The 14830-nt window shown below is 38.8% G+C and overlaps 1 protein-coding gene across 1 annotated transcript; it reads left to right on the plus strand.

Moving 5' to 3' along the window:
- Positions 1-369: 369 nt before the first annotated feature.
- Positions 370-13883, plus strand: LOC111868130 (enolase). The gene is made up of 9 exons (XM_023858538.2): positions 370-468; positions 914-1019; positions 1099-1275; positions 5314-5468; positions 6746-6870; positions 8128-8365; positions 9912-10098; positions 10934-11167; positions 13588-13883. Exons 2-9 carry the CDS (start codon positions 957-959, stop codon positions 13708-13710), a joined length of 1302 nt encoding a protein of 433 aa, XP_023714306.1. The 5' UTR covers positions 370-468; positions 914-956; the 3' UTR covers positions 13711-13883.
- The last annotated feature ends 947 nt before the right edge of the window (positions 13884-14830 follow it).

Consider the following 14830-nt stretch of genomic DNA (forward strand, 5'->3'; position numbering starts at 1 on the left):
TATGTAGCCCTTTTACTGTTGGCTCCTTGACAAGTCGGTCTCTGTAACCTGATGTCATGAGGGAATTTCGTCAGGATAATCCACTTAAATGCAGTCTTCTGACCCTTCTGACGCTTCTGACACTGCGGCTTTGTCCGGCTAATATAACCATAGACGTCGGGCGTTTTCCTTATATCTTGTTGCAATCGATTGAAGTGTGCAGTGTTGTACACATTCTGTGCGAACGGTTCTCGTATACGCAATTCGTAATTCCTCCATACCATGTAGCCAAATTACACACATTTAACACACGCAAACAGACCCTGCACATCATTATTTTTAAACGCGCCCGGCTTTGCGCTCCGCTTGTGTTTTGTTCTACCTCTACTGGACCAATCAGCTTGCGGAATCGATTGACCTACAGTATGTCCTTCGTTGAAGGTTATTGGAGTTCGTGAGCCGGTATTCGGATCTGTGTAGTAAAATTTGGTAAGTTGCAGGTATTTATTATAATTTACTGAGCAGAAAGTATGCGTAAGAGGATGTTTTTTTGTACAGTGTCAATATGAGATCAAGGTATAGGTTTTATTTTATTTTATAGACGTTTCGTTATCCATAAAGCAGTATTACTACAGTGACCCTCCGCCCATGAAGGTTATTAACTGTACTATAAACCGGACATTTGTGCACTATAAAATTTAAGTTCATGAAATAAATGTCATTGCTCATTATGGGCATTTATAACAGTACAACCTACCCAGAACAGAACAAGTAATGAAGTGCCTTTTCTCGCAAGAGATGCTGTTGTAGAAAACAAATTGATAGTGTTCAGCATGATCTAGGTAACGGCATAGATTGAGCCTTATATTACATGCTTCATGTGTTAAGTTTTTCATATATTATAACAGAAATTTGTTAAGTTTTTTCTTCTCAGGCTTTTGGTACTCCTACAATTTCCTTGTAAATTATCTACAAACATGCCTCTCCTCAAGTGCTTGGCTCGTAGAATTTTCGACTCTCGTGGAAATCCTACAATAGAGGTAAGACAGAACAGTTTACATTTAAGGAATATAAAGACTAAGTTAAAATTTTTTATTGATGTTGTAATGCCTATTTCAGGTTGACTTGGTGACAGATCTTGGTTTATTCAGAGCAGCAGTTCCATCTGGTGCAAGTACTGGGATTCATGAGGCTCTAGAACTCAGGGATAATGACAAAAAGCATTATGTTGGAAAAGATGTCTCCAAGGCAATTAGCAATGTTAATACAATCATTGTTCCAGAACTTCTGAAACAGGTAATGAGCAGTATTTGGGTTATGTTTCTCATGTGTACTGGGCATATGATTCTGTTTTTTGTGATAATTTGTATCAGGGGACTAATATAATGAAATAGACCACTTTTCTAAATTGGTTTGTTAAATTGGATTATTAAAAAAAAAATTCCAGTTTAATATGAGTACCAATTTACTTGAGCAGATGCTCTGTGTTATTGGGTGTGCAAAAAGTAACATAACACACATATATTAATGGCTGTTTTATCATGTTACATATTGGAAAAAGGGTTGGTGAAAATTACTCCCATTGGTTGAAAATCTGCCTTTCCAGTAACTGACAATACAGTTTCCTTGTAGTTCATGAATATCTCATTATATGGCATATTGCTATCACTTGTATAGTTACACTGTTTGGACATTCAATAACTAAAAACAAATCTACTTCGTACAGTGGCATTGTAGTTCTGTAATCCAATTATATATGGAACCTTAAATTCGCTTAGTGGGGGGTGGAGTCCAACTGGGTCCACTCGGCACGGCAGCCACTGATTGGCCTATTGTAGCCTGCCCCGGGTGATTATGATGATGGAGAATTTGGTGGAATGAAGATTGGCAGGGGAAACCGAAGTACTCAGAGAAAACCAGCCCCAGTGCCACTTTGTCCACCACAAATCCCACTTGACTAGACCCAGGATTGAACCAGGGCTGCCGTGGTGGGAAGCCAGTGACTAACCATATATATGGAGCCTTACATGTGTCGCCCCTCCAGAGCCTCATCAGAGGAGCTTTTCTTACAATTGCTAAGGACCTTAGTATAATAAGAGATAGTCATAACAAAGCAAGGTAAAATTGTAGATGTTTAAATAATATTGATAGGATATAGAATTGGTTCAGTATGCACACTTCCACTACATGGCTTCAGCAGGATGTCCAGGCATTTAACAGGCGGCAACAACAGGGTGTCACAAGATAAGTGAAGAACTTCTTACTGCTAATTATGGTTAGTAGTTTGAACAGAAACCATTCTGAGCAATCACTGAACTTTCATAATTTCTTAAGAAGGATTTTATTCCTATTGTGTGTTCACATTGTTGATCATGAAGCTGCACTACATCAGATTGTACATTCTGCCTAGATCATGCCTCTCATACAGCAAAGTATGTGTTATTTTCTTTTAAATAAGAACATGGCTGATGAGGGGGCATCCGGTAGGCTAGTTGGTTGAGGCACTATGCTACAAACTGGAAGGTCGCAGGTTCAAGTCCTGATGAGGTGGATTTTTCAATTGACCTAATCCTTCCAGCCGTGCTATGGCCCTGGGTTTGACTCAGCCTCTAACAGAAATGAGTACTAGGAATTTTCTTGGGGAGTAAAGCGCGGCTGTCGCGTAAGGCTGACAACCTCACGGCCATTTTTGAGCCACTTGTCTAGGTAATGTGGGAGCCTCGACGTCTCATAACCCTATGGGCCTTCACAGCCTGTTACAGGGATAACTTTTCCTCTACCTTTTACATGGCTGATGAGACACGGAGATAGACACGGCATGAAAAGTTAAGCACAGTCTCTTATACCAGCCTTTCTTCAGGATTTCTCTGATATCAATGTTGATAGTCTTGGGTTATATTATTCTAATTGAGTCTGCTTTCTTTGAATCTGGTTACTGTAATTTTCATTATTTATCATCTTAGTAGTATTTTTTGAGGTGAGAGTGGGTATGCAGAAAGGACATGTGCTATAATCTGCAGATTTGTATTTGATATTTCTGTTTTCATGGTCTGTGACTTGTGAAGTTTGTTCGATTAGGTTAGGCTGCATTTCAGTATTTTTTGTCATTCAGTACAACTTTCTGGCTGCCATCCAGATGATAATCCTCCTTCCAGTTCTTGTTATAATGCCACGTACAGTCATGCCACAGAGATCTAGTTGTTTGAACCTTGAATCCCAAAATGTATAAGATCAGGTGATCTGGATGGTCAAACATTGTGATGATCATGACCAGTCTGTTGTCCCTGTGGAGTTCCACTTCCTGCATTGCATGCTTATGTTAGTGTGGTGATGCCCTAACTTACTAGAAGGTGACGTGTTCCACCTCCGCATGTGGAACCTGATACTTCGGTGGAATTCTTAGGTACACATTACCACTTATGGTATCTGAGGAAAAGATGAGATCATAAACTTATAGCTTGGGGCTGTTACATGTGTATTATAACTAGGTTTGAATTTTCTGAATCCCATTTATAGCTTGTAGTGATTAACTTTACTAAATGATTGAAACACTGCCTAATTTCTGAGAACATTTTTATCCAAGATGAAATTGCCTCAACAAGGCAGTCAAAGATTTTAGAGCAGGATTTTCGTCATACAGATTTGTCATTTTTGAAGCTCGTGTATTGAAGCTTCAATCTCCTCTGTAGCAGCCATTATAGGTCATATGACAGATTTTGCACCCAGCTGATTGTGGGACTACACTGCAGTTTGTCACTGAACATATGCCCCTTCTTTGTTTATCAGAACTGTAAAGAATTCTGGCAAATTATGTAGGACACTTGCAGATGGATGTACTTGTTTCTGCTTTTCCATTTCCATACTTCATACAGAACCAAGAAACAAGTGTTTCTGAATTCCATCTAACTGCATTTTCGTTTGGTATCTGTACCTAAATTCTGCCATCTTGTTTCTTACTGACTGACAAAAGGATTTGTAACTTTGATGTTGTGTTAAGATGAATTTTTTGGCATAGAGGTTTAAATAAAATTTGTATTGTATCTGTTGAACCACAGGAACTATGTTTTCGATAATTTTGGTCTTGCGGTCTTAACCGGTGGTTCAAAACGAAAGAAAATGTTAGCCCTTTATTTAAAAGGCCGTAACACTTTATTATTGAGCAGTATGTATTCTGGGTTGTAAATCCACATAGTTCGGAGAGAACCAGATGTCACTGCATGCTGTTAAAACCGAGAAGACCTGCACCCTTTGTGGTCAGTGCTGTAAGGGTGTCAATTCTAATGCATTATTGCATGTTGTGTGTTAGTGTATTAATGATTTGGGTATGTAGGATTAGTATATGAATGTAACTTTGTGCATATTGTATTCTATGGTAAGACTGAATGTCATGCCTGCAGTGTTTAGCCAGCTCTCCTTGTTTTGAAAAGAATATGAGGAAGCTCAAGAGATCACCTTGCTCTCTGCGAATTTGTGTATCCATCCCTGATTTCTGAAAGCTGCTAGTTGTTTTGTTTATATCACTTTGAGGTGGACTGTGGAGATAACACCACTTCCAACAGGTGGACGGACATGTTGCTTTCTGTGCGACTCATATCAAATCAAAGGAAAGTAGGTGATTAGTTCCCTCCAGAACTTTCTAAGAGTATTCTCTAGTTCTTTCAGTTTACTGCAGGATTAATACCTTCATGTAAATCCCTTAGCTTTTTGTCTCCAAATTGTAGTTTGTAATTCTTCTTGCCGATTACGGTGGCCGCATGGTCAAAGGCATGAACTGTCTTTGCTTGCTCGAATGCAGGAATTGTGGGTTCGAATTCTACTCAAGGCATGGATGACTGTGCGCATTTATTCTGTATTTATGTTGTCCTGTGTGTAGGTAGTGGCCTTCGATGTGCTGATCACTCATCCAAGGAGTCTTACCAACTGTGTAAAAAAAAAAGGATATGAAACTGAAGAAGTGGCCAGGGCCCAACAATGGCTGTTGAGCCATTGATGAATGAATGATATCAATGAAAAATTATTTTTACATTGCAGTTGAAATTATAATCTCTACAACTGGTATACCATAATTAAGTAACCCACATTTTGTCGTATCCATATTGATGTTATTCCAAACTATGTTTATTTTTGGAAACAACAGTGAAATTATTATGTAAAGACTGAGGCAGGATAGAAAGCATAATTGAGTGATAACGTGTTATCTCCATGGGGACTACATAAGAAACTAGTTTGTGAGGCATACAGTGATTTATTATTCATATGAAGCAGTCTGTGGATCACTTCAAATATTGTAAATTTATTTTCTAACTGTTTCCTGGAATGTAATTTTATTTTTAGAATTTTGAAGCAACTCAGCAGACCGAGATTGACGATTTTATGCTGAAGCTTGATGGCACACCAAACAAGTCGAAACTGGGTGCAAATGCAATTCTTGGGGTCTCACTGGCTGTGTGTAAAGCAGGAGCAGCCAAGAAGGGTGTACCACTTTACAAGTATGCAGACATTTTTAATTTTGCAATTTGGTTCATTTAACTCATCCCAACTCTCCGTGTCTTTAGTCCGCATGCGAACTATACCGACCGAGTGACTGCCACTTGTTGGCAAAGTTAGTGCCAACTTTAGCGGCTAGAGGGTGTTGTGTGGTCAGCGCAATGGATCTCCACGGCCGTTAATCTCGGTTTTCTAGACCAGAACCGCTATTTCCTTCAAATAGCTCCTCAGTTATCCTCATGAGGCTGAGTGGACCTGGTTCCAGACCAACTACTTCTCAGAAAATCTGGTAGCGCCGGGAATCGAACCCGGGACCTCTGGATCTGAAGCCAGGAACTCTGACCACTAGACCACAGAGACCCATCCCACCACCTTAAAAAAAATTGTTTTTAAATGTGGCATCATCTGTTTTTATAGAGATCCACAACTCTAAGGTAGTCTATAAAACAGTCTTAAACAGCCTAAAAATAAGTTTGTAAGCAACTGTTCTAGGTGTCATGGTAGAACTTATCACATTTGCAAAGCAGTTTTACAGTCTATTTAGGTATAGCACAGTCTGTATAAAAGTGTACTCCAATTAGACACTTGATTACAGTCAGTATGTACAAATACACATACTGAAAATTTGTGGTCAGACACAAATTGTATTAAGTTTAAACATTTCTTAGTAATAAAATATGGGCAGAAAATGATGATTGTTTTGTAAATTGAACATTTTTGTAAATTCAATAATTAATTGTACTTCACTGATGTAAGCAGTTGAGTTGAAAGTTATATTAAACTCATAGGTACGTTGTTGAATGCAGAATATGCGTTTGTAGTTAGGGAAAGAAATGGTGGATTCTGAAGGGTTTGATGATGATGTGTAACTCTGTGGGTTATTGGGTTTTGTGGTTTTGTCCATTGTCCAGCTTTGTAACACAACATTATGGAAACTGGAACTGTTTCCATACTCACATGAGGGGTGGGAGACACCTTTTCTATTAGGTCCACAAGAAACAGCTAGTTGAAATCATTGCTGTTTCTGATGGACCCAACATTAAATTGTCCAGTGATTGGGGCTAGTGCTTTCTAAAGGACCCAACAGAGTAGATGCCTCCCACCCCCTCACCTGAGGATGGGGACAGGCCCAGTTTTTAGAATTTCGTGTTCTTTTTAATAACGGATGATGGACAGTGTCCAAAACCCCAGTAATTCAGAATGAAGCAATGGTGTAGTAATAGTGCTTTGCTTCTTTTGATTTCATTATTGAAAAGTGAAATGTTTTGATTGTTGTCAGGCACATTGCTGATTTAGCAGGAGTTAAAGAACTGGTTTTGCCAGTCCCTGCATTTAATGTCATCAATGGTGGCTCTCATGCGGGCAACAAGCTGGCAATGCAGGAGTTCATGATTTTGCCAACTGGTGAGTCTTAAAGAACAGACAAACTCTAAGTAAATCATTAAGTTGACAAATTTGTAAAACATTAATTTTGCCCTAAAGCAGTAAAGCTAAACCCTCCTGGACTCTCTTTAGCTGCAAGCGGACTCTTATAGCTGTGCCATGGACAACGCAGAGAACGCGGTTCTATTGTTGTGTAGCACAGACCACACAGAAAACAAGTCACATGATAGTTGACTGTTGCCTAGCAACAACTATAAACATTCATCCTGTTGTTGCATGCGCATATCACAGGGTGTTTAATTGAGCTGTTGGCTAGGAATGTGTTGACATGTCACAATATTTTGAACTTTTCATAGTTCCATTATTTCTCATTTTTAATTACACACAAGAGCAATAATAAAAGAAGGTGAACAAAGATGGAAGTTTAGAAATAAATTCTTATGATAATGAAATAGCCTGTTGTGACAGTAGTAGTGATAATGTTTTAGTTTGTACTGGAAGTTCATCTTTTTTATATTCACATGGTGACTGTATTGCCAAAAAAACACTTTCTTCATGGTTTATTTATACATTTTTGCAAATTTAATGAGGTTTGGTAATTGTGGCAAAGAATATTTCCACCTCATGCATCAGTGTTTTGTGAGGAATAGTGAGGATATTGGATGCAAATTCTGTGAATTATATTTCAGACTCAGAGCTGTGGCTTCAGAGATACAGAACTGCATATATTGCACATGGTGATTCAGAAATAATCATTGCTTTTGAAATAGCTTTCTGAGTATATGATTTTGTTTGGGTACATCAGTTGTGATAGAACCAGAAAAGCTCAGTTGGTATGTTGACTTTACTACAGGCTGGACAACTGGGGTTCAATTCAGAGTAGGGACAAGAGACTTCTCTCTACTTCATAGTGTCCAGACCGACACTGGAGCCTGCCCAGGGGGTACCTGGGGGTAAAGTAGTAGGGGCATGAAGGTGACCACTCACCTCCATCTAGTGCCAAGGTCAAGAATGGTGGAGCTGTGTCTCCAATTGACATATGTGCTTAATTATGTAATTAAGTACTGGGATAACTTTACCTATTTCTCTTTACATGTTATACGTGTACCTTTTTATCTTTAAGTCAGTTGTGATGTACATTATGCTAGTAGTAATCAGAAGTCTAGTGTCATAGAAAGTGAACAGTCATATATGTTCTTTATGTTTTCTGAAGACGTTTCTTTAAAAAAAGTCTCTTGTAGTTTGGTTGAATCTCACGTGTAACTTTTTGGGACATAGGTGCTGGCACTTTCACTGAAGCCATGAAGATTGGTTCTGAAGTATACCACCACTTGAAGAAAGTGATCAAGGACAAGTTTGGCTTGGATGCTACAGCTGTTGGTGATGAAGGTGGTTTTGCTCCCAACATTCAAAATAACAAAGAGGGTCTTCAGCTAATAAAAGATGCCATTGACCAGGCAGGTTATACTGGCAAAGTAGAAATTGGTATGGATGTTGCTGCATCTGAGTTTTTCAGGTAAATGAACCATGAAAAGGTAAGTACTGATATGATGAGATCTCATTTTGAAGTATGTCTGAGAACCTTTCATTGCTGTACTTGTGATGAAAGTACTGGGAACTGGCATTAATGATCTCATTTGTCACATGAAGGCTGAAGCAGTTTTTATTTACCGTTGAGTGAACTGAGTTTATATTGCATTGATTTTAGTGGTAGTTAATTTTACTTGAGGGTGTCATGGTGTATGAGTATTGAGCCTAAGGTCTTTTATTGAAGGTGAGTCAGACCAAATATGGTTGGTTTTTCCTAAATTGGGTGAGCCAGGGTAGTGCAGTTGGTATAGTGACTGCCTACGGGCTGGACTGCCGAGGGGTCAATGTTTTAGGGTCAGAATTTTCTCTTCTCCATATAATCCAGACCGGCTCTGGGGCCCACCCAGCCCCCTGTCCAATGGGTACTTAGTGCCCTTTCCCCCAGGGTAAATTGGCAGGTCTGTGAAGCTGACCACTCACCTCAAACTAGTGCTGAGATCAAGAAAATATGGTTCTATACCTCCACTTCCCCATAGGTCATCGTGGCATAGTGCTTAATTAGTTAAGCACACGGACAACTTTACCTTTCCTAAATGGGTTTTCGGTCTCTCGCAAAACCAGACCTCAATGAATGGGGAAATGTCATGCCTCCACCATGTCTCAGAATTTATTGAGCCATAGGTTCCAGTGCTGGTAATCATTGTTGTCACAGTTACCATCATCATATCACCGAGAAAACCAAATCCTGCCAGGTAGAAAAGTTGAGCAGCTGACAGACAGGTAGAGGCCAGGAAGTGGAAAGATTCAGCTGTTTTCTGTTTACAGTACATGACAGGAAATCACCATACCTTTTAATACTCATTAAAGAAAAACACATGTGTCACTTTTGAAGTATGATTGTGACATTGTGCCGAGCAGTGGGACATGGCAGTTTGAAACAGTGGAACATCAAGAAGTCATTACTCCTGCTATGATTAAAGTATTGAATTGGAAGAACACAGAACAGCCTGTTGCATGGAAGAATCTTCACTGGTATTAGTGGTTTTATGAGTGAGAATTATCTCCAAAATATGAAATTTAAAGTAAAGATGAAAGGTAAAGCTATTCCTGTAACAGGCCTCGGAGGCCCACAGGGTTATGAGATGTTGAGGCTCCCACGTTTTCTAGACAGTGGGCTCACAGATTGTGGTTAGCTTTGTCGAATTTCGCATAGAATTTAACATATATGAATACTAAAAAATAATATTAAATAATTTGGCATAGAAAAACCGAAATTAATGGCTGTGGGTATTCGTTACGCTGATCATGCGACACCCTCTATCTGCTTAAGTTGGCACTAACTTCGCCAATAAGTGGGGGTTGTTTGGTCAGTATAGTTTGCTTGTGGACTAAAGCCAGGGAGTTTTTAATATTAAATAATAAAATTTATTTCCCTTCCTTATCCATTATGCTTGCTTTCTGCAGAAGCCTAAAGCAAAAAATATTTATATCAATGTGTTCTTACACTAACTTAATTTGAATTCTGCCACCAGAAAAGGGAAATATGACTTGGATTTCAAGAACCCCAACACGGATGAAAGCAAGTGGATTGATGGACAAGAGCTGACAAACCTCTACCTAGAATTTATCAAAGATTTCCCTGTTGTGTCTATTGAAGATCCATTTGATCAAGACCATTGGGATGCATGGACTAATATCACTGCTACTACAAATATTCAGGTAAAAATGTTATAAATATGAGAGTTAAAACTAGAGGACAGTTAAAATACCTTACTTTTATAGCGTGTCTTTTAATGGGTGTTAGTTTTTTAATGTACCATGGTGACACTTTTGTCTGGGTTAAAGATAGTTAACTACTTACTGTTTGGAAAATTTATGACACTGTGGACATTTTCATGTACATTTATTTTTGAGTATGTGGAATTAATGGGTTAAATATTACACATTACATTTAAATTCTATGGTAACATATTGCAATATACCTTATAGAGTAGCCACTGACTGTACAAGAAAGTCATGGTGAAAGCTTCACTACTTTACTGGTGCAATCAGAATGGAAGAAAAGCCTTTCAGGAATCTGTATGCTGATAATATTAACAGTAGGGGAAAAATATGTAATATTATTATATGCCTCAGGATAGTGTCTTAATAGCAGGTTTTGTAAACATAATGAACCTTTGGGTTTTGTAACAGGATGGACTCTCTTATCCATTTGAGTGACTGTCAGCTTTTCGAGGAAAACACGCATGATTAAGTTACTTATAGTTTTAAGTGAATAATAATACAGATTTCTGAGCTAGCATTTTATTGATATATTCTTTTCTGGAAAATAAAATTTTTCTGGAGTACAAATATGAAATTAAAATCCCAGTTTTCAAGGTTTTCGGAAGGGTCAGTGGGTATGAACTTCAGCTGAGATCCGTGTTGTGTAGAGGAACATTAAGTGGGGATGCCATGTAACTGGATATGCCTAATTCTCTTTGTATGTGTAAATGATGTGTTTGTTGAGGGGTGTGATTTCCTTTACAGTCCTCTCTTCTTGGAATTGTTGCAGATAGTTGGTGATGACTTAACGGTAACAAATCCTTCAAGAATTCAGACGGCCATTGACAAGAAGGCTTGCAACTGTCTGTTATTGAAAGTGAATCAGATTGGGTCAGTGACAGAATCAGTCAAGGCCCACAATTTGGCAAAGTCAAATGGTTGGGGTACCATGGTGTCTCATCGTTCTGGTGAAACAGAAGATACCTTCATTGCAGATCTGGTTGTTGGACTCTCCACTGGACAGGTTCATAAACTATATATGCATATCCATTTTTCCATATTTATTTGGTGCTGAGGTCAGGAACGGTGGAGCATGTCTGCATTCCTCCGCAAGGCTTCATGGTGTTGGTCTTGATTGATGAAACACAAGGATAACTGTCCCTTTACCATTACTCTGGAGTCTCAACATTGATTGGAGCTTCCATGTTCATCATGTGATCATTTTGTATAGCAGCAGCATTACCATTTTCAGTACATTTTAATTCAGTTCATAGTTACTGTTTGATATATGAATGTTGTAACTCAGAATAGCATTTGCAGACTTGCAGTAACATAAACTTAGAGGCTTATATAATAGCATACTCTCCTTATTTTTAAAAATAAAATTAGGCTGATGAGAAATGAGATCAGCTTGCTATTTGTCTCTCTGCATGTCCCTCCCCTTCAACTTCTGAATGCCTGAAGCAGTCTTTATGAAACTTAATGTATATATCATGGCACCTGAGCTGATCTCAGTGGCATGTGTCTTTCGGAATTAGAACATCACAACAAATTCGTCATATTTCTTTTACTAATAAGGAGCAGTTGTTTTCTTTAGCAGTGTAGCAGCTTATATATGTACTTAATTGTTGGAATCAATTAATAGTGTGGAAGCTGGGACTGCAGACCACTTAAACAATAGATTTTCATCTTGCGCCCAATGAATTAGATATGTCACAATTTATACCTGTTATAGATCTTTTTTTGTACCAGAAATTATTATGCCTGAAAACACTTTCCAGAGGAATTTATGATGCTCACTGCCCTTAATCCAGTAAAGGATAAGTACAGTACAGAAAGCTACATTAATACTGTTCTTCAATGAAGAGAAGGTGAGGCAAGCAGTGGCTTGAGTTGACTGATCTTGGCCATTCTAGTGCTCATTTAGGACACTTTGGCTTTCAGTGTACTGATGGCAATGATGAAAGTCGCCCAGACATCCTGCTGATGTTTTCAGTTTGTGCAGATCATGCATATAAGCAGGCCTTAGCAATTATCTCATTTTTTTCTTGAAGGATAGTGCCTATTGTGCATCTAATGGAGAAGTGATTCTATGTGGAGTAAAAGTGGCCTTGAGAAGCTAATAGTGATTCAGTTACTCGAGAAATGTCCTGAGATCGAACATGAAGATTCAGTATCTCATTCACAAGAAAGTAAAAGTAAAAAGTAAAAGCTATCCGTGTACCAGACCGTGAAGGCCCATATGGTTGTGAGACATTGAAGGTCCCATATTATCTAGATAGTCGGCTCAAAGATGGCAGTAACGTTGTCAGCCTTACTCATCGGACGCACTTTACTCCCGAGGAAAATTGTTTAATTAATTCCTGGTACTCATTTCTGTTAGAGGCTGAGTGAACCCCAGGGCCATAGTGCGGCTGGAAGGATTAGGTCAATTGAAAAAAAATCCAGTGACGCTCATCGGGATGTGAGCCTGCGACCTTCTGGCTTGTAGCATAGCCCCTCAACCAACTACGCTACCGCATGCCCCTGTCTCATTCACAAGAGCTTTATAAAAGTGTATGTAAGTGTATGGAAATATGGAGACATGTCAGGTATAAGTGTACATTGTACATACTATCTAGAAATTCAGATGTGATTATATCCTGCTGCTGGGAGACACTTTTCCTTGCTCCCTGGCACAGAATTGTTTCATGTAAAAGAACTCTGCCATCCATTCCTCATGTATGTTACTAACTCATACACCCACTTGGTATGAATTCATAAAGCTTTTCTTCTTTTTCAGATACTAATGTGTTTTCTACCAACTGCATAATTTCCACTTTATTTTGCCTGCCTTAATTTTTTTTATGCTTTTCACTGTCTGTGAAACATTGTAATTATATACCTTCAGTATGTAGGTTTAGTGGGGCACGTGGTAGTGTAGTTGATTCAAGCACTATGCTACAAGGCTGAAAGTCGTGGGTTCAAATGCTGATGAGATCATTGGATTTTTTCAATTTACCTAATCCTTCCAGCCACACTATGGCCCTGGGGGGGTAAAAGGTGGCCAGCGTGTGAGGCTGACAACCTTACTGCCGTCTATGAGTTGATTGTCTACACAAAATGTGGGAGCCTGAACATCCCACAACCCTATGGGCCTTCGTGGCTTATTAGAGGGATAGCTTTATCCTTTTTTTTTTGCATAGGTTTAGCTGAACACATGCATATTACATCACAGGTTAGCATTCGCCCTTAGACTGCAGGTTGCAGCTGTATGTGAGTGCCAAACTTGTTACAAATAAACTGTGCTTTTGTCATTCTTGTTGCGAACAAACAGACCATTACAATCTTCATCATGAATTAGCCAAGCACCATTTTTAATATGATTTGTTGTAGGAAAAATGTGGATGTGGTATATGAGAAAATGTGGTAATTCATACATTTATTAGCAATGTCGTCTTTCAGATCAAAACTGGTGCTCCATGCCGGTCTGAGAGACTGGCAAAGTACAACCAGATCTTGCGCATAGAAGAGGAACTTGGAGCCAATGCCAAGTATGCTGGCAAGAACTTCCGCAGACCTATCTAAGTGTTCACTGAGTAGAACAACATCTGGTAGCCCTGGGTCAAATAAAACATTCTGATCAACGATAAATACCTTAGACATATAAATATCTCATGCATTATGGTTTTTTTTATTGCTCGAGGGGTGGGACTAAGTCCGTTGTACTGCTGCCACTTCTGGCCTATTGTACCAGCCCCAGATGATAGGTGAGGGTGATTGTGGAGCAATTGGTGGAATGAAGATTGGCAGGGGAAACCGAAGTACTCGGATAAAACCTGCCCCAGCGCCACTTTGTCCGCGACAAATCCCACCCGACAAGACCTGGGATCGAACCCGTGCCGACGCGATGGGAAGCCAGTGACTAACCGCTTGAGCTATGGCTCATGCATTACAGTTGCTGGCCACATAGTTTGCAGAACTGGCTCAGGAGGGCAGATACTTGTTCCAACTGGTTCATTTTCATTGGCAACAAAATGGAAGAATTTCTCATTTGTGTAATAAAGTAAAACGTGTCTAGTCTTGCCTAGTTCTAGAGAACGGTTGTATTTGGTGATTGTGTTGAGATTTGTTGGTGTACAGTAGCACTGGTTGGTCATTCTGAGAATGGGATTTTATGTATGTCATTGAAGAGGATTAATAGAGTTCTGTGGTATAGAGATGTTTTAATTTTTGGAAAGAAATAAAGGGACCCAAAATGTTTATGCACCTACCAGTAGTTTTCCTCTCTGCTACAACTGATATTGAAAATGTATAAAAATGTTATTTTTGTTGTAATCACTGATGTAATAAACACATACAAGAATATCATGTAATGCTTTGGTCTGTTAAAATGTTTTCAGTGCAGAATATAAACAAGGATTTCAGATAGAATTTGTAGTCTGCTTTTCTGTTTTAGATGCCCAGTTTCACATGTCTTGTGTTAATGTTGGTGTAGGTTGATAATCTGTATATTACAAAAGCCTAATGATTGACATAATATGCCTTTTTTTACTCAATGTTGGAAGTCAAAATAGTAATGTAGTAATTTTTGTAAAATCTCATGTCTTCCAGTATATCAAATTGATGTAATTAGATCTTACCCAGCTTAAAATGAAGCTTTGTTTAGTGATTTTTTGACTTTCAGAAAAAAATAACTGGAGCATTT

Source organism: Cryptotermes secundus, unplaced genomic scaffold, assembly GCF_002891405.2.
Source record: "Cryptotermes secundus unplaced genomic scaffold, Csec_1.0 scaffold1907, whole genome shotgun sequence".
Classification (NCBI taxonomy): domain Eukaryota; kingdom Metazoa; phylum Arthropoda; class Insecta; order Blattodea; family Kalotermitidae; genus Cryptotermes; species Cryptotermes secundus.

Excerpts from the sequence above, each read along its gene's own strand:
- LOC111868130 (XM_023858538.2), top strand. The coding sequence starts at position 957 with ATGCCTCTCCTCAAGTGCTTGGCTCGTAGAATTTTCGACTCTCGTGGA. Across the intron at positions 5,469-6,745 it reads AAGGGTGTACCACTTTACAA|GCACATTGCTGATTTAGCAG; the intron begins GTATGCAGACAT and ends GATTGTTGTCAG. Across the intron at positions 8,366-9,911 it reads GCTGCATCTGAGTTTTTCAG|AAAAGGGAAATATGACTTGG; the intron begins GTAAATGAACCA and ends TTCTGCCACCAG.